This window comes from Sorex araneus, chromosome 8 (genome assembly GCF_027595985.1).
Source record: "Sorex araneus isolate mSorAra2 chromosome 8, mSorAra2.pri, whole genome shotgun sequence".
In the NCBI taxonomy this organism is placed as follows: domain Eukaryota; kingdom Metazoa; phylum Chordata; class Mammalia; order Eulipotyphla; family Soricidae; genus Sorex; species Sorex araneus.
In genome coordinates this window covers 53,488,543-53,514,757 of record NC_073309.1, presented here as the reverse complement: position 1 = coordinate 53,514,757, position 26,215 = coordinate 53,488,543, and the positions used below count along the sequence as shown (strand labels likewise).

The 26,215-nt window shown below is 55.6% G+C and overlaps 2 protein-coding genes and 1 pseudogene across 2 annotated transcripts; all 3 read left to right on the top strand.

The window, feature by feature from the left end:
- Window positions 1-391: 391 nt before the first annotated feature.
- On the top strand, window positions 392-3,904 carry KLK4 (kallikrein related peptidase 4). Its single transcript, XM_004619874.2, has 5 exons — window positions 392-452; window positions 1,381-1,540; window positions 2,266-2,516; window positions 2,590-2,726; window positions 3,752-3,904. Exons 1-5 carry the CDS (start codon window positions 392-394, stop codon window positions 3,902-3,904), a joined length of 762 nt encoding a protein of 253 aa, XP_004619931.1.
- A 9,403-nt stretch (window positions 3,905-13,307) lies between these two features.
- On the top strand, window positions 13,308-17,862 carry KLK15 (kallikrein related peptidase 15). Its single transcript, XM_004619873.2, has 5 exons — window positions 13,308-13,369; window positions 15,640-15,796; window positions 16,085-16,368; window positions 16,491-16,627; window positions 17,710-17,862. Exons 1-5 carry the CDS (start codon window positions 13,327-13,329, stop codon window positions 17,860-17,862), a joined length of 774 nt encoding a protein of 257 aa, XP_004619930.1. The 5' UTR covers window positions 13,308-13,326.
- A 2,407-nt stretch (window positions 17,863-20,269) lies between these two features.
- Window positions 20,270-24,063, top strand: LOC101548436 (kallikrein-1-like; annotated as a pseudogene).
- The last annotated feature ends 2,152 nt before the right edge of the window (window positions 24,064-26,215 follow it).

The following is a 26,215-nucleotide window of genomic DNA, read 5'->3' as shown; positions in this document are numbered from 1 at the left end:
GCCCTGCGGCTGCTCCCCCACTTCTGTCTAACCTCTCGGGCCTCCTTCAAGAGCCCCTCTGGGTGTCTCCCCTCTCTCTGCTGCTCTGGATCCCTCTGACTCGATCACCCAAATCCTTCCATCACCCAAAGGCCAGGAAGGATGCCCCTGCACCCCTTCCTCTCCACTCTCTCTCCTCTGCTCTCTCGCTCTCTCTCAGGCTCTAAATCTCTCTGGCTGCTGGTCTCCAATCGGGATCTCAGGTTCAACAGCGTGTGTGCTTCTGTATGTGTGTTGGGGGCGGGGGTCCTGGGTGTTTGTCACGGGAACAATCTGAGGGGGGGGCGAGGAAGGGTGGGAGGAAGGTTCTGGCTGCGACAGGCCCCGACCCTCTCCCCCAGGCGCCGAGAGAATGATTGCAGCAGGATCCCTCTGGGGCTGGCTCCTGGGGGCCCTCCTCCTGGGAGTCACAGGTACCTGAAAGTGTGCATGAACCTGTAGGTGTGTGTGTGGATACGTGCGTGCGCTGGAGTCCTTAGATCTGACCCGGCTTCCTGGGCATAACGGGACAAAAAGTGGGCCTCGGGGGGCGGTGCTCTGAGGAATGTGGGAGCCCGGGGAACCTAAGAAGGGGGAATTGTTCTCTGCGATCTGTTTCTGGTATCAAGGGGCTCCTTGCCCTGGGCGACAGTGGCGGAGGCTGAGCCTGCCTGGGAGGGCTGCTGGGGCAACCTGCTGTGTCCGCCCTGCGCTAGCGCTGGGGTCCAAGGGTGCGGGTGCAGAACCCCAATTCCATAGGGAACCTGGCCCTTCCAATCCCAGTCGCATGCCAAGTCTAGGGAGCTGGACCCGCTTCTTGGCTCGGTCCTCATTGCTGACCACACCCTCAAGACCTGTCCGTGCCCCTCCTCCATGGCCTCATCCTGGAGCACTTGTCCAGCTTTACTTTTTTGTTCGACTTTTGTTATTTTTGAAGAACCCGAACCTCATCCATGCAAGGCAAGTTCTTTAATGCTGCTCCATAGCCCTGAACCCCTTGTTCAGCTTCCTGACCCTGCCCCCAACTGGACGCCACACTGAGGTCCCCTAAAGCCCAGACTCCACCTTGATTATGTCCTGAATTCACGCCCAGACCACGCCTCAGACGAAATTCTTGACTCCACCCTGATTGGACCAGAAAGCCACGCCCAGATTGTAACCACGCCCTGAGAGCTCTAACTCCGCCTCCTAACCCACGCCCAAAGAGCTAGCCCCGCCTCTGAAGCCACGCCCAAATTTGGTCACGCCCCCAGGCTCTACCTCCACTTCCCAAGCCTGCGCTCCGTTTGGCCACGCCCCTGCGGCCTACCTAGGCCCGCCCCCTCCCCACCCATAGCGGGTCCCCGCCCTGACTCCCTCTAGGATGCGGTGGCTCTGGGGCCGGCTACATCATCAACGGCGAGGTCTGCGGTCCCCACTCGCAGCCCTGGCAGGCGGCCTTATTCCTGGAAGACGAGTTTCTCTGCGGGGGCGCCCTGGTACATCCTCAGTGGGTGCTGTCGGCGGCACACTGTTTCCAGAAGTGAGTGAGGGGCAGGGGGGCGAGGTGGTGGGTCCGGGAGGGGTGGTGGGGGCACGCCGGCCTTGGTGCAAACGAAAACCCCTGCTTGCAAGCCTTGGCCAGCGCAGCGGGGGCTGTAGTGCCTGGATGAGCCTGAGAGTCAAGGGGTTGGGCGGGGTGGGGTGTGGGCCGTCGGAGCGCAACTCCTAGTCAGGAGTTGGTAAGGGAAGGGAGCAGGGTTGCTTTTTTATTTGTTTTTATTATTATTATTATTATTGTTATTATTGTGTTGGAACCACTCCTAGCAGTGCTCTGGGGTTACTCCTGACTCTGTGCTCAGGAATTATTCTTGGTGGTACTCAGGGCACCATATGGGATTTGTCCAAGGCAAATGCCCTACCCACTGCATTTTATTCCTGCCCTATTTGTTTCTGTTTGGGGATGGTTGGTACTCACTCCTGGTTCCTGATCACTCCTGACGATGGTCCAGAGACCAAATGAGGTGCCAGGGGATTGGATTGAAATCTGGTTGACCTGGTGCAAGGCAAAGGTCCCTGTGCTGTCTCTGGGAGCGGGGTTGAGGTGCTGGGCAAGGGTCTCCCTGCTGAACATGGCCATGTTTGAGTCCTCCGAGGATGTAGATTGCAGATTTACAGGTGCCACTAGAAATGAACGGACTCAGGGCCACACGTGCAGGAGGGCCACCATGAGCCCAGCGCTGCTAACCTGTCACCCGTACCCATCAGTTCCTACACCATCGGGTTGGGCCTGCACAGTCTGAAAGCCAGCCAGGAGCCGGGCAGCAGGATGCTCAAGTCCAAACTCTCCATCCGGCACCCGAAGTTTAACAAACCGTTCCTCGCCAACGACCTCATGCTCATCCAGTTGCAAGAGCCTGTGGCCCCGTCGGACACCATCCAGGTCATCAGCCTGGCCTCGAGGTGCCCCTCGGCTGGGGACTCTTGCCTGGTCTCCGGCTGGGGCCGTCTGTCCAATGGTGAGCTCACAGGAGTGTGGGGAGGCCTTGGTCTCCACCCACCAGAGCGTCTGACCCCGGCTCTCTGGTGCAGGCAGGCAGCCCCACGAGCTCCAATGTGCGAACATCTCAGTGATGTCGGAGGACGGATGCAGCACGCTCTACTCCTGGGTTTACCACCCTAGCATGGTCTGTGCTGGCGGAGGGAAGCCCCCAAAGGACTCCTGCAATGTGAGAGATGGGAGGGACAGGTGGGGGTGCAGGGGAGAGGTCAGGGGAGGAGGGAATCATAGGTTGGGGACATTTGAGAAACAGATGTGGGGAGATAGGACAATGGCTGAGAAACTGAGAGAAAGAGAGTTGGCACAGAAGTAGAAGGCCAGGGGGCTGGAGAGATAGCACAGCAGGTAGGGCGTTTGCCTTGCTTGCAGCCAACCCGGGTTCGATTCCCAGCATCCCATATGGTCCCCTGAGCACCGTCAGGAGTAATTCCTGAGTGCAGAGCCAGGAGTAACCCCTGTGCATCGCCAGGTGTGACCCAAAAAGCAAAAAAACAAAAAAAAGAAGTAGAAGGCCAGAAAGATAGATCAGTGGGTAGCGCACTGGCCTTGCATGCAGCTGACCTGGGCTCTGTCCTCTGAGTCCTGCTCAGGTGAACCCTGAGTACAGAGTCAGAAGTAAGCCCTGAGCACCACCAGGTGTGTGGCCCCCAAAAAGGAAACTGAAAAACAGGTCAGGGAAATGGGAGAGAAGCGAACACAGGAAAGGACTGAGAGGCAGAGACAGAGACAGAGAAATGGGCAGAGAGACATGGCAGACAGGCCTAGAGAACCGGCTGTGCTGGGACAGGGGAAAGAGAAGGGAGGGCCCCTCAGGAGCAGTGCCCCCCAACACAGCAGACACACACACGTGCACACATACCGACACACAAAGATACCCGTGTGCACACACAGACACATACATACAGGTACACACATGTTCACATAGACATGCACACAGACACACACACATAGACACAGCAAGACATGCACGAACACACAGACACAAAGAAAGAAACACGTACACAGAGACACACATATACACACAGATACACATGTGTGCACACAGACATACAAACACACACATGTGCACACACAGACATAGACACACGGACACACACAGACACAACTTGTCTTCATCTCTGGGTTCCTTTCTCAGCCCACATCTACCCCTTAAGGTCCTCATGCTCTCACCGTGTGCCTCTCTTTTTACAACAGGGTGACTCTGGGGGACCCCTCGTCTGCAGAGGGTCCCTGCAGGGCCTCGTGTCCTTTGGACAAGCCCAGTGTGGCCTTCCGTACATGCCGGGCGTCTACACCAACCTCTGCAAGTTCACCGACTGGATACAGAGAACCATCCAGTCCAGCTAGCCGCTGGGCTGGTGCAGGAAACAGAGCGTCCCCCCCTCCCCCAGCTATGCTGCCAAAGCCATTTAGGAGTCTGGGCCAAGTGTGTGACCCCTCTATGCAGGACTCTGCGCCCTCACTGCGCTGTCCTATGCCCACACACAGCGCCACCTAGTGGCGAGGTGTTGACCCGCTTTACTGGAGGTAGAGAGACTTGGTCAGAAAGTTGGCTCCCCTTCGCCAAGCCGAACAATAAAGCCTGAAAGAGCGCGGGCTGTATCCTGCCGTCCTTTATTCCTTTCCCACTTCTGGGTTCCTAGCAAAGAAAGAGCTTCTCTTTCCGAGGCCTCAGTCTCCCTGTCAGGCCCTGCTCATATCTGGGAGGTGAGGATGAACTGATTTGGTGGTGGTTTGTTTGGTCAATTTATGAAAAGTCAAGTCCACAAATGCCAAAAGAATGTTGTTTTTAATTTTTTTTTTGGGGGGGGGATTGTTGTTTTGTTTTGTTTGAAGGCCACACCCAGTGGTGCTCAGGACTTATTCTGTTTTTGTTTTGTTTTGTTTTTGAGGGGGTCACACCCGGCAATGCTTAGGGGTTACTCCTGGCTCTGCACTCAGGAATCACTCCTGGCAGTGTTCAGATGACCAAATGTGATGCCTGGGATTCAACCCCGGTGGGCTGCCGTACAAGGCAAATGCCCTGCCCATTGTACTATCGTTCCAGCCTCAGGACTTACTCTTGACTTTGCAGCTCGGGGTCACTCCTGGTGGGGCTCAGGGGGCCCTATTTGGTGCTGGAGATCCAATCTGGGTCAGGCGTATGTATGCAAGGGCCTTACCACTGTACTATCTCTGGCCCTTTCTGGAGCCTGAGAACACTTGTTTGTTTGGGGGCGACACTCAGTGGCATTCAGGGGTTACTCCTGGCTCTGCGCTCAGCAATGATTCCTGATGGGCTCGAGGGACCCTATGGGATCCCGGCAATCAAACTCTGATCAACTGCATGCAAAGCAAGTGCCCTCCCTGCTGTACATCACTCCCTCCTGCCCCCCCCCCCCCCCCCGCTATTTTAAGCAAGGATGCCTTTTTGTGTTTTAAAGCCTTAGGCCTACACCTGGTAGTGCCCTAGGGCTACTGATTGTTCCCAGCTTTGAGATCACTCCCATATCAAGGTCCCTAAACACCCTGTGGTGCTGGGGATCAGAGCCCAGGGGATCCTGCATGCAAAGTAGGCACTCCAGTCTGCTGAGCCATCTCTCGGCCCCTCACTTCACCAGAGATTGATGTGGTTGCTGTTGTTGCTGTTGTTTGTTGATGAAGGTACTGTGCAGATGTATGGACGTTAAAACAGTGTGCTATGTGCGCACAGTGAACTGATTCTGAAGCTACAATGGCATATATAATTGCAGCTCTGTCACCTCCTCCACCCAGACCCCCCATTTTCCAGTAGCTTGGCAGCAGCCACACCTACAAACTGCCACCCCTCCCCACTCTCGTGTAACCCCATCAATGGCCAAGATCCGAGTTCCTGGAAGCATGAGGCCGCATTTGCAGCCACATGACCTCTTATAGCCTAGTTCTCCCTCTCAGAGAACCTGGCAAGGTACTGAGAGCATCCTGCCCGCACGACAGTTCCTGGCAAGCTCTCTGTGGCATATTCATATGCCAAATACAGTGACAACAAAGGGTCTCATTCCCCTTACCCTCAGTGAGCCTCCAATATGGCACCACTGGGAAAAATGAGTAAAGAGAGGATGCTAAAATCTCAGGGCTAGGACGAATGGAGACGTTACTGGTGCCCACTCGAGCAAATCAATGATCAACGGGATGACAGTGATAACCCATCCATATCAGTTTCTAAACCGGATTCAATGTTTCTTCTCCAATCATAAAGGCATTCCCAACTGAAGAGATAGGACCACAGGGAGGGCATTTGGATCAGCGGGTGCCTGGCACAACAAAAGTTTCTCTGAGCACTGCCAGGAGTGATCCCTGAGCAAGTATGCCCCTCAAAAATGTTCTCTCCTCCCTCTGGACCCATCTTTTCCAGGATATTTGCATATCTAGAAGGCTTGCAAGATAATCTCTTTAACCCTAAATGAAAAAGTTACTGTCTCCCTTAAACAGGAAAGGAAATAAAATATGTTCCAGTGTGGCAGGTTCATTTGAGTGAGAGCCAAGGGAACAAAGAGAATCTCGCAGGCCAGGGTCAGGCACGCAGGCACCTGGGGTCTGCCCCCAACACCACATGGCCCCCAGAGAACTGGCAGGCATGGTCCTAACTGAGGTCAAGGGAAGACTGTCTTCGGGCCATGGTGTGGCTGCTGGTGCCAGCAAGAATGAGTGTTCCCACAGAACCCACCAGCAGTACCGAGCACCCCCAAAGAGCCAGGGAGAGTGGAGCCAGCAGCACCCAGTTTGGTGGGAGTTGGGAGCCCTGGGGACCCCAGAGTCACATGGCTGTCAGCAGAGCACACCAGCTCAGGCACCTGAGGTGGCATCTTAGTCTCCGTCCACGACTGGGGAGCAGGGGCGAGGGCAGGGGAGAAGCAGGGAGGGGCAGGGGCTCTGGAAGATCAGCGGAGAGGCCTGAGGAAGCCCCTTAGCCAGGCCCAGCTGCAGAGACAGAAGTGCATGGATGTTCTCTTGATGGGGTCAGCTTCTCAGCCCTGGGTGCCCATGATGGTGCTTAGGAAACCCCCTGCACTGGGATTACCCTGGCCCTGGGCCCCCCACTCTGAACCCCCAAACTTCTCCATCATGGAGAAGGGCCAGGCCTACCCAAGGGACCCCTGCTGCCAAGCAGCACCCACGGAGCACCCCCCCAGTTTCCACAGAAGGCCTGGTCAGAGGGTTACTTGTCCAGACAGAACCCCAACATTTGCCTGCTGCTCCTGAGAGGAGTTCGGTTTCTCAGGGAGGGGCTTGCGGCTTGGGAGAACTCAGCGGTGCTCACGAGCTACTCCTGGTGGTGCGTGGAGGACCAGCTGGGGTGTCGGGGATGGAACCCAGCCAGCTCCCCTCCTCACGGTGCTGTCACTCTGGCCTCCCTTCCCTCCTTGAGAGGTTCTGAAGCAGTGAAGTATCTTGTTTTCTTCACATGCTGGGACCATCCCACAGCCTGAGCCGCTCCAGAGAGCCCCACACTGGGCTTGAGGGGGCAGAGGCCAGCACCACAGTAAACCAGACAGGCCCAGCCTGGGGTCATCCAGAAAGGCAGCCGGCCCAGCCCCCGCAGCAGCTCTAGACAGCAGGCGGCGGCAGTGATGTGGCTCAGGAGGAGAGCTGGACACTGCCCACATTCCTGAGTATGTCCCCAGGGAGCACCCGACACCCCAGCATGGCAACAGAGGAAAGGGAAAACATAAAACAGGGCTGCGAGACCTCGCAAGCAGCTGATACTGATTCAATCCCTTGCACTGCACAGGGTCCCCCCCAAGGCCTGCCAGGAGCGACCCCTGGGTGCAGAGTAAGCCCTGAGCACCCCTAGGTGTGTGCCCCCACCCCAGACCCTAAACCTCTTAGACAGTAGCACGCTGGTGCCACCTGGTGGCCGAGTCCTCCTAGGACAACAAGAAGAGCCGAGAAAGGACTCGGGCATCGAGTGAACTCAGTACCCCTCCGGGGGCTCCCGGAGAAGCAGCTTCTGATGTCCTGGTCGCAACCGTTTCCTCTCCCTGGCCTCAGTTTCCCCGCTGGCAAAACGGAGGTGTGGGTGTGGTCTTAATGAAGGGGCGTCAGAGAAGGGCCGAAGCGGTTGGTCCGGGTTCGACCCGCATTAGCCCCCGAGCCCCGCCAGGAGTGACCCGAGAGCAGAGCCCGGAGTAAGCCCTGGGCACCCTGGGTGTGACGAGAGCGGGGGCGGGGGAGGCGGAGCCGATGTTACTCCCATTTTACCGATCCGGTAACTGAGGCTCCAAGACGCGAAGCTCCTGCGCGTGGGAATTCCGCAGGATTCCACCCGCCGGCGCCGCGGCCCGGGGCCCACCCCTCCCCCTTGCGTGAACCGGTCTTGCAAGCCGCAGCTCCTCCCGCGCCTCGCCGTCCTCGCCTGCCTCTGACGCTCCGCACTCCCCGGGCAGCCCCACGGCGCCCCCGGGGACCAGCCTCCTGCCCTCCGCGCTGGCTGGGGCGCCGCTCCTTGCAGATAGCCCCTTATCCAATGCCCTCAGAAATCCTGACCTCCCCCGTGTCCGGGGGTCGATGGAGCCCGGGGCGACCCAAAGCAGAGGGGATCCCTGCAGGCATCTGCTGATGGATGGGGCGTGGAGGGACAGACTGCCGGTGGGGGGCAGGGAGGAAGCTGGGGCGAGGGTCCAGGCTGGAGATGGGCACTAAGCCAACAGAAGCAGGGGCAAAGGCCCCTGGGGAACCGTTTGGGGGAGCAGGAAAGGCAGGTGGCTGGGAACTAATCAGACCCTGACGGCCAGAGAAGGCAAAGGATGGACTAGTGGGGTGAGGGGTGAGGGGTGGTATTTGCCTGATTGAATCTAGGTTCAATCCCGGGCATCCCAACCCTGAAACACTGCCAGGAGTAATTCCTGAGTGCAAAGTCAGGAGTAACCAGAGAGCATCGCGGTGTATTACACACACACACACACACACACACACACACACACACACACACACACACAGAGTGGAAGACTTGGGGCTTCGGGGAGAGAGGAATACTTTTAGGACAGTGTGACAGAGCTGGGGGCTGTGAATCAGGACCCCAAGAGCCTTTTATTGGGCGTTGGGGGCCGAGTTCAGAGTTACCCTGAAGCATCTGGTAAGAACTGGCCCTGGCGAATGTAGACTAGAGACTGAACACAATGGCCACTCAACACCTTTATTGCAAACCACAACACCTAATCAGAGAGAGAGAACAAAAGGGAATACCCTGCCATAGTGGCAGTGTGGGGTGGGGGGAGACGGGACTTGGGGAGGGTGGGAGGGATGCTGGGTTTACTGGTGGTGGAGAATGGGCACTGGTGAACGGATGGGTTCTCGAACTTTGTATGGGGGAAACATGAGCACAAAAATGTATAAATCTGTAACTGTACCCTCACAGTGATTCACTAATAAAAAATAAATAAATAAATAAAATATTTCTATTTTCCAGAGAAAGAATCACCTTCATATCTTGCAGAATATGTTGTATGAGGTTCTGTATAGGTAGGTACCTTATCTACAGTGTAGAGTTCTTTAAATGAAAGATAACAATAAATATTTTTTCAGGAAATAGAAATGTATAATAAAAGCCACCACAGTAGCAAAAAGTTTTAAATCCTTTGGGCTAGAGATTGGCTCAGGAACTAACTCACAGCTAAGGCAAGGTTTGGCCTGCCAATGTGTAAGGTGATTAGACAGACTGAAGCTTCAGCTCTGACTATATACTGAGCCACACTAAGATGAGACACTTGACCCCAAAGCAGATTCTATTAAAATAACTCTTAGAACATCTGCCCATTTAACTGTGCTTTGTCTCCATGGGAAAATGAGTTTGTAGCAAGCATATTGTTCTCCTACTACAAAAAGCATAATATAATTTAAATGAGAAACTGTCTTGTCATTTCTATTTTTAAAATAAATTCTTTAAAAAGTAAAAAAAAAAAAAGAACTGGCCCTGGGCTTGGGGGGGGAGGCCGTGACGTCACCGAGGGGCGGGGCTTTATCTCCCGGTTGGAACCTACCTGGAACTTCCTCCATGTGCTGCTGGAAACTTCCTCCATATGCCCATCTGTGCCTCGAGGGCTCTGGCAGCACTGCTGGGGTCGGGGGGGAGAAGAGGGGGCCAGCAGGAGCACAGGCCAATGGGAACAAGTTCTGCTCTACACTGCCCAGTGCCCCAGAGTTGGGGCCTGAAGGCCAGTGGTTCCCCTGATTCCAGAAGGCTGCATGGCCTTTCCTTAGCCCTTCGCAGGGCCCAGGGGGGTTGGTGTGGGGGGAACACCTGATCTTTTCACCTGGGCCTTGAGGACTCCCAAAACGCCCAACGGGGGTCCCAGTTGGTCCCAACTCCTAGCCTAAGTGGTAGCAGGCTCCAGTGTCAAGGTTCTGTCCTTCTACCCTGACTTTGGGACAATGAATCACTCCACAACATATTTCTCAGAAAGTGCCCCATCATTAAGGGAGGTGTGACCTGTGACAGACCGATGAGCGCTCTCAGCATGGAGGGTGGCCTGAGGCCAACGCCCATCAGACGCTGCTGGTCTGAAACTGGCTCACTGTGAGCCCCAGGGCCAGGGAGCACTCATCTTTGTCCAGGTAATGGGACGAAGGCATTCTAGAATCACTTCCAGCCTGGAGTCCAGAATCTCGGAACGTCTGGGGACTCTAAAACATCAGAAGATCTGGGGTTCTGGATTATCTGGACATTCGTGGTTCCACTTGCTCTTCAACACGTGGTTTCTAGAGTATTCAAGATGTCCAGAATGCATCCCAGGCTATCTTATCATATTGAAATATATATGTGTATATATATGTATATATACATATATATGTATATCACTGTCATTGTATCACTCTCATCCCATTGCTCATCGAATTGCTTGAGCGGGCACCAGTAACATCTCCATGTAAGACTTGTTGTTACTGTTTTTGGCATATCGAATATGCCACAGGTAGCTTGCCAGGCTCTACTGTGGGAGCGAGATACTCTCGGTAGCTTGCCAGGCTCTCCAAGAGGGGCAGAGGAATCGAACCTGGGTTGGCTGCATGCAAGGCAAATGCCTTACCCACTGTGCTATTGCTCCAGCCCATATAAGTAAATATATATATACATATATATGTGTGTATATATATATATATATATATATATATATATATAGCTTTGGACTATAACATAAGAACACAAAGCAAATTTGGAAAACCCAGACTTCTCACTCTGAAACAACCTAAAAGGCCTCAGAATCTAGAATCCAGGGGCCAGAGTAATAGTACAGCTTGCTGTGCATGTGTCCAAACTGGATTCAATTCCCTGCGCCCCTTATGATTCCCTGAGCACCTCCAGGAGTGATTCCTATGTGCAGAGCCAGGAGTAACTCCTGAGCACTGCCGTGTGTAACCACCCCCCCCCCAAAAAAAAAAAACAAGAATCTAGAATCCAGGCTCCAAAACTTTCAAGCTTCAAAATTCAAAGAGACCACTTGTACTCCAAGTGTGAGACCTGTTGCTCCAAGATCAGACTCCCAAGTCCAAACACAAATTCAAACTCCAAAACACTCGATGGATTTCAGGCCACGCATGCCCGATTCTCACTCTCAGAACTGGAGATGTGGAACCCAAGGCTCTTAACCAGAGTTCCAGATCCAAAATCCAGAGCTAGCAATTGATTGCCACCTGGCACTCAGAACCTTGATCCGATCAGAATCCATTCTCCAGAACACAGAATCAGGACCTGAGATCCAGAACCCTCTTCAAGCCACTCCTCAAACATGTCACTTGAGCCCAGTTTCTATGTATTAGAATTTGTATTTCTATGTATGTATTTCTATGTATGTATTCTGTTAAATGCAGAATCTAGACCCCAGATTCTGCATTTTCATCTCCTCCGATATTTGCTTTTGCCCTTCTTATTCCCTCGGGATGACGGGAAGTGAATCCTCAGAGACAAAGTCTTCAGGTGGGGGCTGACAGGTGGGAGAGGGATGAAGAGCTTGCCTTGCCTGTGGCCAACCCCAGTTCAATCCTCGCATCACTTGGTTCCCCAAACACCGTCAGGACTGACCCCAAGCACTGAGCGGGAGGAGAATTCGGAGCACTACAAGGTGTGGTCCCCCCAAAAGCTTCACCCTAAATGCGGAGATGCTCATTATCCACTGTCCCCCGCCCCACCAGCCACCTCAGCGTCCAGCCTGTAAAACCCAACTCCCTACCTGCCCTTACCACCCCCCCTACACCGGGTGGGGCTGGGAGCTTATAAATGAAGGTATCTGCGTGCTTGCTCCCTTCTCTGCCATTCACAGCGTCTCCGATGCCGCTGGGGGATCTGAAGTGGCGAGACCTTTGAGCCAGGGGCAGCGGTGGTGAGTGTCAAGGGCACCTGGGTGTCTGGATGGGCCCCTGTGTCCTCCACTGAGGCCCGAATTGGAGCCCGCTCCAAGAAGATGTCCCAGGGATGGAAAAGGAATTTGCATGACCTGGGAGGGGGAGGCGGCGGAGTGACTCAGCAGAGGTTTGTCCCAGAGCCAGGAATCAGACCAGCTGCTCCCAGGGGCTGAGGCAGTGCCAGGCATGCAGCAAGCACCCAGCTGAGCATTCCTGGGACTCTGGACTTTGATGAAGATGGGGCAGACACAAGGGTCCCCCTCCAGGAGAGGTGGGGGCCAGGCCTTGGAGGGTGCATGGGGTTCAGTTTACCCTCATGCTCTCCAGGGTCCCCCAGAGCTGGACAGGGGACCCAGAGAGGGGAGTGGAGGACCCTCAGGGAGTCCCCCGTCCCATGGGGGGAGCAGGGGGGGTGCAGGACCTCAAGGAAGGTGTGTGCTTGAAGGGAAGTGCTGACCTGGAGGGAGCAAGGCAGCAGTGCTGATGCCAGGGCCAAGACTGCACGGGAAACTTGACTTGCCTTTCCAGCAGTTTCTGCCTCTACCATGGACAGTGGACGGGCATTTATAGCACAGCGGGTAGGGCATTTGCCTTGCACGCGGCCGACCCAGGTTCGATTCCTCCATCTGTCTCGGATAGCCCAGCAGCTATCCCGCCCACACAGCAGAGCCTGGCAAGCTCCCCGTGGCGTATTTGATATGCCCAAAACAGTAACAACAAGCCTCACAATGGAGACGTTACCGGTGCCCGCTGGAGCACATCGATGAACAATGACAGGACAGTGCTAAAGTGGACAGTCCCCAAGCACCGCTAGGGGGAGCTCTGGAGAAGAGCATGAGGCATGACCCCTGAGCACAGCTGAGGGTGCCCCCCCCGCCCCCCTCCGCCTCCATGAAAAGAATGAAGCTGAGAGACCAATACTTGATTCTGGGGGTGCCAGCGAGCCAGGAGGGGACAAGGTCACTCTGGGTGTAAAAGACCCTAAGAGCCGACCCAGTTGTGGGCATGTTGGGTCTGAGGCCCAGGGTGAGACCCCAGCACTGCCAGGAAAGCGGAGAGAGACAGATGGACAAACAGATGGAGTGAGACAAAGAGTCTCTGGGGACAACAGGAAGAGGCAGAGTCGGGGCCTGGGAGGGACAGTGTGTCCATGGCTGAGCCCCAAAGGCCAGGGAGAGCTGGGGTTTGGCCAGGGGACACACAAGCCCCCAGGCAGGGTTCTGGGGATGAAGGGGTGTTCCAGGACTGAGTGATCCTGGGTGTGGGGGTCTGTGGCCACCCAGGGGTCGGGCTGGGGGCTGGGGAGTGAGGCGGGAGGGGTCCACCAGGGGCGGAAGGCGGACCTCGTGGGTCCCTGATTCATTCTGTCCTACTCTCTCTCCAGAAGTCAGCCGAGCCCTGCTGGCCCCTCCGCAATGTGGCTTCTCCTCGCCGCCTCCCTCCTGCTGGCGTCCGCAGGTGACGGGGGGAGTGGTCAGCGGGACTGGGTGCCCTCCATCCCAGCATGACCCCCTTCCCACCCCCAAACTTCTGCTGTCCTATAGCACCACTAAATGTCTGGTTAGCAGGGGAAGCCCCGTGTCCCCTGAGGTTTCTCTCAGCCCTGGATTGAAGTTCTGGGCTGCCCTTTCCTTGCTGTGTGGCTCTGAGAGAACGGATTCACCTCTCTGGGCCTTCCTCTGTCTTCCCTTTAAGCCAGCACCTATCTCGGACAATAGTGTCCAGGTCTGTGGCTGAAACCAGATCAGGCGGTGGGGGGTCGGGGGAACCTCTTCTAAATGGGATTCGGGGGTGCCCAGGAGTGGAGGTGCCGGGTCAAGAGCATCCGAGGAGACAGGAGAGGTGCATCAGGGCAGAAACTCCTTCTGACCTGCTCTCTGGAGTCCAGATTACTGAGTGAACTTTCCTGAGCCATGTCCCCCTGACCCTGTGGCTCCGTCACCCTCTGCTAGCCTCCCCTTAGGCCCTCTCTGTGCCCACTGCACCCAGATGGAGCTTCCATCCTCTACCCTCGTCCGGCTCAGACTGGCCAGATGCATCCCAGGTGCCCGCAGCCCCGTCTGTGTCCTCTGCCCTCCCCCTGGGCTAAGCCCCTCCGTGTGAAACTCCTCGTGCACCATATCCACATATCTCCCCCCACATCGCCGAGCTTTTGCTGGGCCTGAGCACGGCACCAGGTCTGGCTGTGCAGTTCTTGTCCCCTAAGTGCTGTCCATGAGATCAACTGTGCCCTTGAGGGATGATGGTGATGTCGGCAAGTGGACTTCAGCCGCTGGCTCTGGCCCTTCCCTCTGCCAGGGTCAGGCTCGCTCGCCTGCTTGTCTGAGACTGCAAGTGGCCACACCCTGACCCTGTCTCCCCCTGCACTTGGTGGCAAAGTCCCAATGGGAGCCAAGGCTGTGGGTGACAGTCTGAGGGGACACTTTCCAGGAAGTGGGTGACACGCTGATGACCTTGGGGGGTCATCAGTGTGGAATTCCATCCTCTGCCTGTCTCCACTCTGGGCCACCGAGGACACTTTGTTCTCTGGTGCTTCCTCCCCTCCCCCAGAGCCCCAGGAGTAAAGATAGGGTTCAGGGCTGGGCGACAGTTCTGGGGGAAAAGCACTTGTGGCAGCTAGAGAGAGGGTGGGAAATAAAACCCAAGGGCAGGGTTTTAAAGAACTGAAAGTAAAGCAATTAGGCTCAGGGTCGGACACAGCACTTAGGACACTTGCTTTGCATGCAGCCAGTTGGTCCCCTGAGCCCTGCCAGGAGTGATCTCTGAGCACAGAGCCAGGAGTAAGCCCTGAGTACCACTGAGTGTAGCCCAGAAACCAAAACCCAAACCAAAACAAAGCACCCAATCAGGTTTAATGCGAGAGACATATACAAATATTTGCAGTGGAATAATGAGACACCAATAAAAATGATTGAAAAGTAGAAAGCAAAAGGACAAAGAAAATGAGTCAGAGCTGAAAGAAATCCAGATGCCCTTGGCTCGATTCTTGGCACTGCAAGTTCCCCTGAGCACCTCCAGGAATGACTCCCAAGCCACAAGTCCCCATGCTCCTCAGGATCCGCTCCCCAGCCCCATATGACGAAAATGAACCGGAGGTACTATGAGACCAGAGAGAGAGGGGGGCAGGTCGGCTGCAGGTAGCTGACCTGGGTTCAATCCCTGGCACCACATTAAGCCCTGAGCACCACCAAGAAGTACTCCTGAGCACAGAACCAGGAGCAAGCCCCAAGCACCACCCCCCAAAAAATTTAATAAAAGGAAAAGGAGGGGCTGGAGAGATAGCACAGCGGGTAGGGCATTTGCCTTGCACGTGGCCGACCCAGGTTCAAATCCCAGCGTCCCATATGGTCCCCTGAGCACGGCCAGGGGTAATTCCTGAGTGCAAAGCCAGGAGTAACCCCTGTGCATCGCCAGGTGTGACCCAAAAAGCAAAAATTAAATAAATAAATAAATAAAAAATAAAAGGAAAAGGAAGTTTGGGGAGATAGCTCAAGAGGCCCAGCTCACATTTTGCACTGGAGACTGCTGATTCGCAACGAACCGGGAGCAACACAACTCGCAACTCGGCAGTTGCATCCCCTCCTTACTCCCGAGCACCCCGGGTCCCCCGATGTGGTCCCAATCCCCCAAACCAAACCGAATCTGAGCCAGGGAAGCCAGGGTGTGGCGGAGGGCATTGGAGGGAGGAGGGCAGTGACCCGGCAGCTCCCCTCTCACCCCTGTCACAGCGGCCCAGGGAGATGGCGACAAGGTGATGCGCGGGGCCGAGTGCGAGCCGCACTCCCAGCCCTGGCAGGTGGCACTCTTCGAGCGGGGCCGCTTCAACTGTGGAGCTTCTCTGATCGCCCCCAGCTGGGTGCTGTCGGCCGCGCACTGCCAGACCCGGTAGGACTGGGCATAGGGACCGAGGCCTGGTGGCGGGTGGCAGGGAAGGGGTTCGGGAGCCCCGGGGCTGAGGAAGAAAGAGCTGCAGGCAAAGGCCGCGTTTCGGCTTGAGGGCGGTCACCAAACACGTCGGGGAGCTCTCCACGCCTGCAGCACAACTTTGCACTCCCTGGTTTCTAAGGGCAGGAGGCTGAAATCACTTTCTCCTGGGCCGCGGGGGCAGGGGTGGATACCCGGATACCCTGAGCTCGCTCTTTGCGTTGTTTCCCCCTGCGCCCACCTGCTCAGCTTCATGCGAGTACGCCTGGGCAAGCACAATCTGCGCAAGCGCGAAGTCTCTGAGCAACTGCGAACAGTGGTGCAGGTCATCCCGCATCCGGGCTACGAACCTCTCAGCCACCGCCACGACCTCATGCTGCTGCGGCTCGCCCAGCCCGCACGCCTCTCCAGACAAGTGCGCCCGGTAACGCTGCCCTCGCACTGCCCACGACCCGGAGAGGCGTGCGTGGTGTCGGGCTGGGGCCTGGTGTCCAGCAACAGGCCGGGGATCACGGGAAGCTCCAAGTCTAAAGGTGTGTGGAACGACGGAGCTGGACCCCACACCTCCGGGAACCCAGGCTACAGAGTCCTGTGAGGAGGGTGAGAGGGGCCCAGAAATGCCAGGGTTCACCCCATGTCCACTTTTTCCCTCCAGTAAGCCTCCCCGACACGCTGCACTGTGCCAACATCAGCATCATCTCGGATGCCACCTGCAGCAAGGATTACCCAGGGCGTGTCTGGAACTCCATGGTGTGCGCAGGCGTGGAGGGTGGAGGCACAGACTCCTGTGAGGTCAGAGCACGCACCAGTGGGGGAAGATGGAGGACAGGAAACAAAATTTGTTTCCTGACAGGAAACAAAATTCGCCAGTGGGTGGGGGGAGGGGAAGTGGGGTTCTTGCTTAGGCCCAGCAACAGTGCCAAGGATAGGTTTGGGGGCTTAAAAATGAAGAACAGTGAGAGTGAGGGTCTTTAGTCTTTGGTCTGAGGCCAACAGATGGATTAGGTTGAGTTGGGTTGGGTTGATGTGGGTTGGGTTGACTTGGATGGGCTGAGTTGGGTTAGGCTAAGTTGGGTTGGGTTAGGTTGATGTGGGTTGGGTTGACTTGGATGGGTTGAGTTGGGTTAGGTTAAGTTGGGTTGGGTTGAGTTGGGTTGGGTTGATGTGGGTTGGGTTGACTTGGATGGGCTGAGTTGGGTTAGGTTAAGTTGGGTTGGGTTGAGTTGGGTTGGGTTAGGTTGATGTGGGTTGGGTTGACTTGGATGGGTTGAGTTGGGTTAGGTTAAGTTGGGTTGGGTTGAGTTGGGTTGGGTTGATGTGGGTTGGGTTGAGTTGGGTTAGGTTAAGTTGGGTTGGGTTGAGTTGGGTTGGGTTGATGTGGGTTGGGTTGACTTGGATGGGTTGAGTTGGGTTAGGTTAAGTGGGTTGGGTTGAGTTGGGTTGGTCTGGGTTAGGCTGAGTTGGGTTGAATTTAGTTGGGTTCAGTTGGGTGGTGTCATATTGGTTTTGGCAGATCTGGCAGGAAGTGCTTGTGTGCTGGGGTTGGAACTTAGAGTGAACAGGGCTGTAGATCGGAAGTAGGGCAGGGGGTACATGGGAAGGTAGGTTTTGTTTGAGATGCAGAAGACATTGGGCACTGGTTGTGGTGTTAGCGGTGAGGATGGTTTGTGCTTAGTTTGGTATTGAGTGGGGACTGGTTGAGGGTCTGAGGAGAGGCTTCAGTTGACTGAGTTGGGTTGAGTTAGGGCATCTTGGTTTGGGGGCCACTGGTGGGGGTGTAGAACTAGGGTAAATTGTGCTCTGATGTGATGAAGATGGGTTTGGGGAGCACTGTGTGGGGAAGTTTTTCTCTCATGGTTCTCTTTCTCCTACAGGGTGATTCTGGGGGCCCTCTAGTCTGCGGGGGTGTCATGCAGGGTATTGTGTCTTGGGGTGACGTTCCCTGTAACACAACCACCAAGCCAGGAGTGTATACCAAAGTCTGCGACTACCTGGAGTGGATCAGGGACACCATGAAGAGGAACTGAGTGTTGTGGCTACTCCCTATGTCTGGCCAGCACACCCAGTTCTGACCAGGCAAGAATGGGCCTCCTCCAGGACTGTTCTAGGACCAGATATTCTCTAAGGACTTGATCCCTCCAAGGCCACCTCTGGGGCTCAGAATCACCTCTGAACCCCAAGATAACAAAACGCTGGTACATACTTGTCTGTAGGAGTTTGTGTGTTTCTTCTAGGGGTGGGTGAGGGTTAATGGGAGTCAGAGATGGGGGCTGGTCAAACCGCGGCATGGTTCCTTTACAGCTCCTTCCTGTCCCCTCAAGGAAAGGCTTGAAGCAGGGGCCAGCGGGTTGTGTCTAAACTTGAGCCTCAGACCCAACTGCTCTCAGCCTCAGTATCCCATCTCAGATAGAAGAGTTCCTCAGTTGTTAACCTCATCATTGGGTTGTTGGGTGGAGAGAATGAGTGATGAGAATAGCAGTGAGGTCTGGCTCAGTATCTCCAGACCCCAGAGTGGAGATCCAGGACACATAAAATGTGTTAAGAGGAGCTGGAGTGATAGCATGGCAGGTAGGGCATTTGCCCTTGCGTGCGGCCGACCCGGGTTTGATTCCCAGCATCCCATATGGTACCCCAAGCACCGCCAGGAGTAATCCCTGAGTGCATGAGCCAGGAGTAACCCCTGTGCATCACCAGGTGTGACCCAAAAGAAAAAATTGTGTAAGAACAGAAGCTACGTTTTCTCCAAGATTCACTCTTAGGTTCCTGGTGGATATAGTCAAAAAGAAAAACAATGTGAAAAAATGGTTTAAGATTCTGTAGTTCTTAGGTATACAACATGGGTTGGATGTCATAGGTTCCTGACATACCACAGAGGCAGAAACCCCGGGACCTGCCTTATTGGATGAAAGAGCTGAAAGACCAGGTGAATTCCTCCGACTCTACCATGGGTGTTGCCAGAATCTAGTCTGTGGAGCTTCCAGGCACCCCAGCTGTGGTTTCCAAGGTTACACATGCTGATGTGCAGTAACCGGCTCCTGAGACCCGCACCTTCCCTTAGCGGGCGGAAGGGCTTGGAATTTGTGGAGACGGTGGTCTTAGCCTTCAAGAGAAGCTGGTCTGGGGATTTCCAGAAATTGGAAATACTTAGGTATTGGGGATAGCAGAGGGCTCATTGCAATCCTGACATTTGGTGAGATGTGGGGAATCACACTGGATTGAATTTTTAGGGAACTGACTCGGGATATCCTGAACTTTACAGTCTAGACCGGGGTGTATTGTGAGAGGAGATCTCAATGTGTAGCTCTAGATCCTGGGTGTAGGGAGTGGGTCACAAGAATTGGGATATTCTGAAAGCTCAGGGCTTCTATTTGAATAGGGATTTGGAAACCCAGGGCAGGTTCCCAGGAATACTAGGGGAAGGGAGGAAGAGTATTTAAAGATATTGGATACTCACAACTGGTATTTAAATACTCAGGGCTGGAGTGATAGCACAGCGGGTAGGGTGTTTGCCTTGTATGCGGCTGACCCGGTTTCGATTCCTAGCATCCCATATGGTCCTCTGAGCACCGCAGGAGTAATTCCTGAGTGCAGAGCCAGTAGTAACCCCTGTGCATCGCCAGGGGTGACCCAAAAAGCAAAAAAAATTAAAATAAATAAATACTCATATCTGGGCTGGGTACAGCAGGTAGGGTGCTTGCCTTGCATGCAATGCCCGAAGCCCACCAGGAATGATCTCTGAGCGCAGAACCAGGAGTAATCCTTGGGCACCACTGGGTGTGACCCCAAGCCAAAAGAAATAAATTAAAGGAGCTGGAGCAATAGCATAGCAGGTAGGGTGTTTGCCTTGCATACAGCCGACCCGAGTTTGATTCCCAGCATCCCATATGGTCCCCTGAGCACTGCCAGGAGCAATTCCTGAGCGCAAAGCCAGGGTTAACCCCTGTGCATTGCCAGGTGTGACCCAAAAAGCAAAAAAAAAAAAAAAGAAAGAAAGAAAGAAAAATAAATTAAAAAAATAAAGCTACACGAGTTCTTGGGGTTCAGGCACAGGGGCATCTGTGTTGTGAGTCCTGGTTTCTTCTGTCCTCCTCTTGCTACTCCACTCACTGCCACCCCCACCACCTTCCTTGGCCAGCTCTGTCCCCGAGTAGGGTGCCAGGAGTTCCAAACCTGTCCACTTGGCCCGTGGCCTCAGGAAAACAGCCAGCGGTCAAGGGCTGCCTTTCTGGACCAGCCAAGTCACAGACAGGCTCTCCTTCCTCCCAGGGTACAATGGCGTGGTGGGGAGGGGTGCCTATCCAGTACTGGGGCCAGGCCACCTCTGGGTGGCAGCAAGATCAGGGCAGGTCCTGTAGTGGGGTGGGAGTTCTTAAAGACTCGAAGAAGACTCTCTGCCCAGCTCCAAGCTTGCACCTGATGGACGTCTCTGCCGCCATGTGTGTCCTGCTCCTGTGCCTGGCTCTGACCCTGACAGGGATGGGTGAGCATGAGGGGTCGGGTGGAGGGGACCCTGATTCTCAGCCTCAGCCCTTGCCCCTTTCCTGGAATGGCCAGAGTGTTCTCTGCCCCACTCACCCACACCCGCAAGGGGTGGACCTCAGGGGAATCTTGATTCTTCCCAAAAGCGCCCCCCACCACAATGGCACTGGACACTGGGGATTCTATCTCCCTTCCTTGTCCTGTGTTCTCTGGATCCCAAATCCTCCTCCACCCAGGGACTCCTCCCCTCCCCCTGCCAGCGCTCAGCCACACTCTCTATTCCCAACAGCTGGTCCACACAAGTCCTCCCAAATGTATGTCTGGTTAATGACACCATCTGGGCCCCCAATTCTGGGTTGGGGTGCTGGAAAACTTTCCTTCTCCGGAAATTTTGTCCTCGGACCCACATCCAGGAAGGCAAGCACCTTCTTGCCCAGTAAAACCACTAGAACCCCAAGCCACATATTCCCCCTCCAGTGGATCCCTCACCAACACCCTTGCTCTTCAGAAACCCCCGGGACCCCAAACTCCTTCCCTTCCTGGTTTCCTGCCCCTCTCCTCCAGAGGGGAGGCCAGAGGCCCAGACCAAGAAATGTGTCCCCTGTGAGTTTCCCCAGACTCTGGGGTCCCAGAACAACTCACCGCCACATCCCTCACTCCATGCATCTCCATCCCGGCCCTGGCCCAGGGCCCCCAGCTAGAACCCCAGCCCCCTCCTAGGCTACCCCTTTCTCTTTACACATTGGCTCAGAACCCTAAGTTCCCCTACCCTCTGATCCCGATGACACCTTTAGGCCCTGGAGACTTCCCCAAACTGCGTCCTTTTCAGAAGCCTGAAAAGGTTAGGCCTGATCGTTTGCCAAACCTTATCCCCATCATGCCTTCAAATGCTCCCCTTAATTTCCAACAGCTTCCACCTGCTCTCTTGAATCTCCCCTCTTAGCACTGGGGATCCCCTGTACCCCAGACCAGCCCCAAACACTCAACCCCAAGACCCAGCCTCCTCTCTCCCTAATCCTGGGGCGGGGGGGGGGGTCTGTGCTCACAGCACTGTCTCTCCACCCACCCACAGTTCCAACTGCCCCGTCCATCTGCAGGACCCCAACCCTGGCCCTGCACCTCTGACTCGGAACGCACCCCCCCCCCAACAGGTGATGTACTCCCTTATCCACCTGGTGTCCAGATGCCTCGGATCATTGGAGTTGCGAGTGTGAGAGACATTCCCAGCCCTGGATGGCGTCTGTGTACTACTTCCACGGCTTTATACGCAGGGGTGTTCTTGTGCACCCCCCGTGGGTGCTCACAGTAGCCCACTGCTATGCTGGGTATGTGGGGTCAGGGGACCTGTGGGGAGAGGGGACAACGTGCTGACTAGGGCTTCATCTCATTTAGGTAACTAGTGAGTCCCTCTTTGTGACTAGGGTTCCTCTTCCTCTGTCTCTCTCTGTCTTGCTCACTCTCTCTCTCTCTCTCTTGCTCTTCCTCTCCCCCTCCCTCTGCCTCCCTCTCTTCTCATTCTCTCCCTCTCCCCCTCTCTTGGCTCTTTCCCTCTCCCTCTCTCCTTTCTCTCCCTTTCTCTCTGTCTGATTCTCCTTCCTTCTCCTGCTCCATCTCCCCGGGTCTCTGCCCTGCCCCCTCTGCCCCAGCCCTACCAAGTAACCACCTCTGCTATGAACTGAAGGGGGACCCAGAATCTCCCCAACGTGTGGGAAGGGGGGATGAGGGCCAAGCCACCTGCCTGATGAGGACCTCCATTTGTCGCAACTGCAGATGCACTCAGCAACCACCCCCAGATTCCCATCCTGCCCCACTCCCCTCTGACTCAGTTTCCCCTGCTCTCTCTTGGCTCTGTCCTCCTCAGCTGCTTGGTCTTTCATCCTGCTCCTCCTGTGGCTTTCTCCTCCTCACCCCTCCAGCTAACAGCGTTCCCCTGCCCTGTCTTCCCGGCTGTCCCACTTCCCCCGTGTTCTCGGTGTCTCTGTCGCTTTCCTTCACTTTCTCTCACATCTTTCTCTGCGTACTCTCTTCCTCACAACTCAGCATCTCTCCTCTCTCTCTTCATCTATCTCTCCCCCCCTCATTTTCTTTCCTTCGCCTCTCATCCTCACATCTCCTCTCCCCTCACCGCCCCCCCTTTCTTCTCTCTTCACAGGCATTATCAGGTCTGGCTGGGACACCAGGACCATATTGCTCCTGAAAGCACAGTCCAGTTCTTCCGGGTTACTGAAAGCATCATGCATCCTCTCTACAATCAGAGTCTCCTAGCCGCCCTGGGAAAGGACAAAATGACCTGGAAGGAGTTCGTTGAGACATTCCAGGGAGTGGGTTTCAGCCACGACCTCCTGCTGCTGCGCCTAGACAGGCCTGTGGAGATAACACACGCAGTGCAGGTCCTGGACCTGCCCACCCAGGAGCCTCCAGTGGGGAGCATGTGCCATGCCTCTGGCTGGGGCAACATTGAACCTAATGAGGGTGGGACACCAGGGGAGAGAGAGCACAGGGGGTGTAGGGCTGGCCTTACCTTTTTTGATCCCTGTTTTATTTTTGGTGGGGGGTCACACCAGCAATGCACAGGGGTTACTCCTGGCTCTGCACTCAGGAATTACTCCTGGCGGTGTTCAGGGGACTATCTGGGATTCTGGGAATCAAATCCGGGTCGGCCACATGCAAGGCAAACGCCCTACCCGCTGTGCTATTGCTCCAGCCCCAGTCCCTGGTATTCTATATGATCCCCCAAGCCTGCCAGGAGTGACCCCTGAGCAGAGTCAGGAGTAAGCCCCGACACAGCTGAGTGCTTCCCCCAAACAAAAAATAACAACCAAAAAGCATATGCCAGGGCCCCTTGCCGGTGCCTGACTAAGCAGGGCAAGGCAAAGATCTGGGGGGGGGGGTGGAGGGGGCACTGACAGAGGCTGACAGGGTCTAAGGGTGGGGGGAGTGGAAGAGAAGGTGTCTACCAGTGGGAGAGGAGAGGTATATCTGCTGGTATATCTGCCAGGGTGGCGGTGCTCCAGAGGGTGGTCTGGCTGGGCAGGTAGAGTGAGGGGTGCAGACCCCGGAAGCAGAAGCAGCCGGAGTCTCTCTGGGCCCACAGTTAAATTATCAAGGAAGCTTCTGTGTGTGGATCTTGATCTCCTGCCCAACGACAAGTGTGCCAAGGCCCAAATTGCCAGGGTGACTGAGTCCATGCTTTGTGCTGGACTGGAGTCATGGAGTCATGGAGGGTGGCAAAGAGACCTGTGTGGTGAGCCTGAACCCCCACACACACCGCTAGGGAATCCCAGTCCGGATTGAAGTCCCACCCGCTCCCCTGCCCCCCTTCTTCTTCTAACATCTATTGTCACCAGTCTGAGAAAGCTGCAAGCAGGAGGGAGATACCCCAGTAGGGCTTGGGAGTGGGTAGCTTGGGGTCCCCCAACAAGGCTGCCACTCCTCTTTCTGATGACATGTCTGTCCCCCCATCCCAAAGTACTCCCCACCTTATCCAGCATTTGCCCCAGCCTGGGTCCTGGAATTTCATACCCAGACAATGATGTCCCCATTGCTGGCAGTGGCCTCTGACCTCTCTCTCTCCCACTTCCCTCTGTGCTGTAGGGCGACTCGGGGGGCCCACTCACCTTTGACGGGTGCTTCAAGGAATAACATCCTGGGGCCAATCCCCATGTGCAGCACGCCAAAGACCTGCCCTCTATGTCAAAATATTGTCATACATGGACTGGATCTGGGAGACCATTGCGACCTACAGCTAAATGCCCCCCCACCCAGTTCCTTACCCCCAGTAAAATCAAATTCTCATCAAGTCTGTGTCAAGTTTCGGGCCGTCTCATTTGCAACAAAATCCACATACGAGGGCCAGAGAGAAAGCCCAGTGGGAAGGCACTTGCCTTGCACTCAGCTGAGTCTCCATCATCCTGTGAGGAGTGAGCCCTGAGCGCAAAGCCAGAAACCCTGAGCACCTGAGATGTACGCTTCCCCACTCCCAAAAATATATCCAGGTATGGGGGTCTGTGGGCTGGGGACCCACCTACCCAAGACAGCGCCACCGCCACCGGGGCTGGGGCTCAAAGCTCTGAAAAGTATTCAGCTGCTGCGCCTTAGCACCTGGCAGGGAGTAGAGTCCACCCCAGCCTGTACCTCAGGGTGTCACCCAAGAGCCAAAAAAAACCCACATTAAACAAAAATTTAAAGAACCGAGCAGTCCTGTTCACCAGGGGCAGAGAAATGCGTGGATCAGGGGCTTGTGCATAGTCAGTACCCGAAGGGGGGCAAAGCAGCACACGCTGTACTCAGCCTCCCCAGCTGGAGAGAGGAGAGGCGAGCTAACAGGAGGGCAGCAGGAGCAGAAGGGAGTAGCGCCCACTGCTTTTTGTGACACAGAAGCCAAGAAAGAGGCAGAGGGAAGTTCTCGCAGTCACGCCTGCTCGGGGCGGGGCGTCTTCCCCGGAGAAGCAGGTCTACCCCCAAGGCGTGGCAGTGTCGGGTCCATCCAGGCAAGACTGGACAACCGGTGGCGTGTCTGGATCTGGGGCGCGGAGGGCGCAGTTGGGGCACCAGCGGTTCCAAGGGAGCCTCAGCGGACCCAAGAAAGAGCCTCTGGGGGCGTGGCCTGAAACGGCCACCAGGGCGGGGCCTGAGATAATCCACTTGTGAGATAGCCCGGAGCGGGGGGGGGGAGGTGGGGGAGGGCTGAGAGATGCTGGGAGAAGCCACGCCCACGGACGCCGGGGGCGGGGCCTAAGACACGCTGGGGAGGCCACGCCCACCAGCTCCAGGCCTGCCGGAGGGAAGGCGGAGCTTGGAAGTGCGCAGAATGCCAGCGGAGGCCGGACAGATGGCAGGAACTGAGGGCTGGGGATCAGTTGGAGAGACAGGGAATGTCATCGGTCTTGTGAGGGCACACTACAGGGTGTGAAGTACCACAAAAATCCTCCTCTTGACTTGCGGCTCACACATGGGATGGGCCGGGGTCCCCCTACCTGGTACCAGGGTCCATACATGCCCCCGTGCGGTTGCCTAGGTGAGCCTGCAGAGGAGACCTAGAGGGTGAGTGCACTGGTCCCAGACAGGTTGTGATTCATGGACTGGCCTTTGCGTGCAGTCTGGACTCGCTCTTCAAGTTGCTCTGCATCATGGCCCGCCGCTGGAAGCTCAGTTGCACTTGCGTGGACGACCTTCTTTTGCTGAATCTGCCTGACTGATTTAAGTAGTTGAGAGTTCCTAGAAGACGGGGCGTGCTCTGTTGGACAGCGCCCCTCAGCCCACTAATGCCTCTGGTCCGGACACACCTGGCCTCAGGCCCCAAACAGACCTGCTAGACCCCGCCCCTTCCTGGCCTGACCCCGCCCTGGCCTGCTAGACCCCTCCCCTTCCTGGCCTGACCCCGCCCTGACCTGCTAGACCCCGCCCCTCCTAGCCCGGCCCCGCCCTGAGCTTACAGATGCCAAAGCCGAAGACACTGGAGTTCAGGTCAATTTTTTTATTATTATATTTTGTGGCCACACCCACGGATGCTCAGGGGTTATTCCTGGCCCGGTGCTCAGGAATCACTCCTGGCTGGTGCAATATGGGACACGAGGATCTAACCTAGGTCTGTGGCATGTCAGGCAAGCACAATACCAGCTGTGCTATGGTCCACCCAAGATCAGTCTTTCAATGGCTTTGGAAGACCGTTGGGAATGAGATGCAGGGAGGAGGACCTGTGAGCTCAGGGCCAGAACCAGATACAGGAAGCCCAAACTCATGAGGATGAGAACTGGGTGGAGGAAGAAAATGCCTCATCATCATCCCCAGACACTTTCCAAGGTCACCTCCACATTCATCCTGGTGATGTCTGTGAACAACTCAAAAGATGTCTCACGTCCCAAAGTTTGACTACAGATATCTTAAAATAGTTCGTACTCT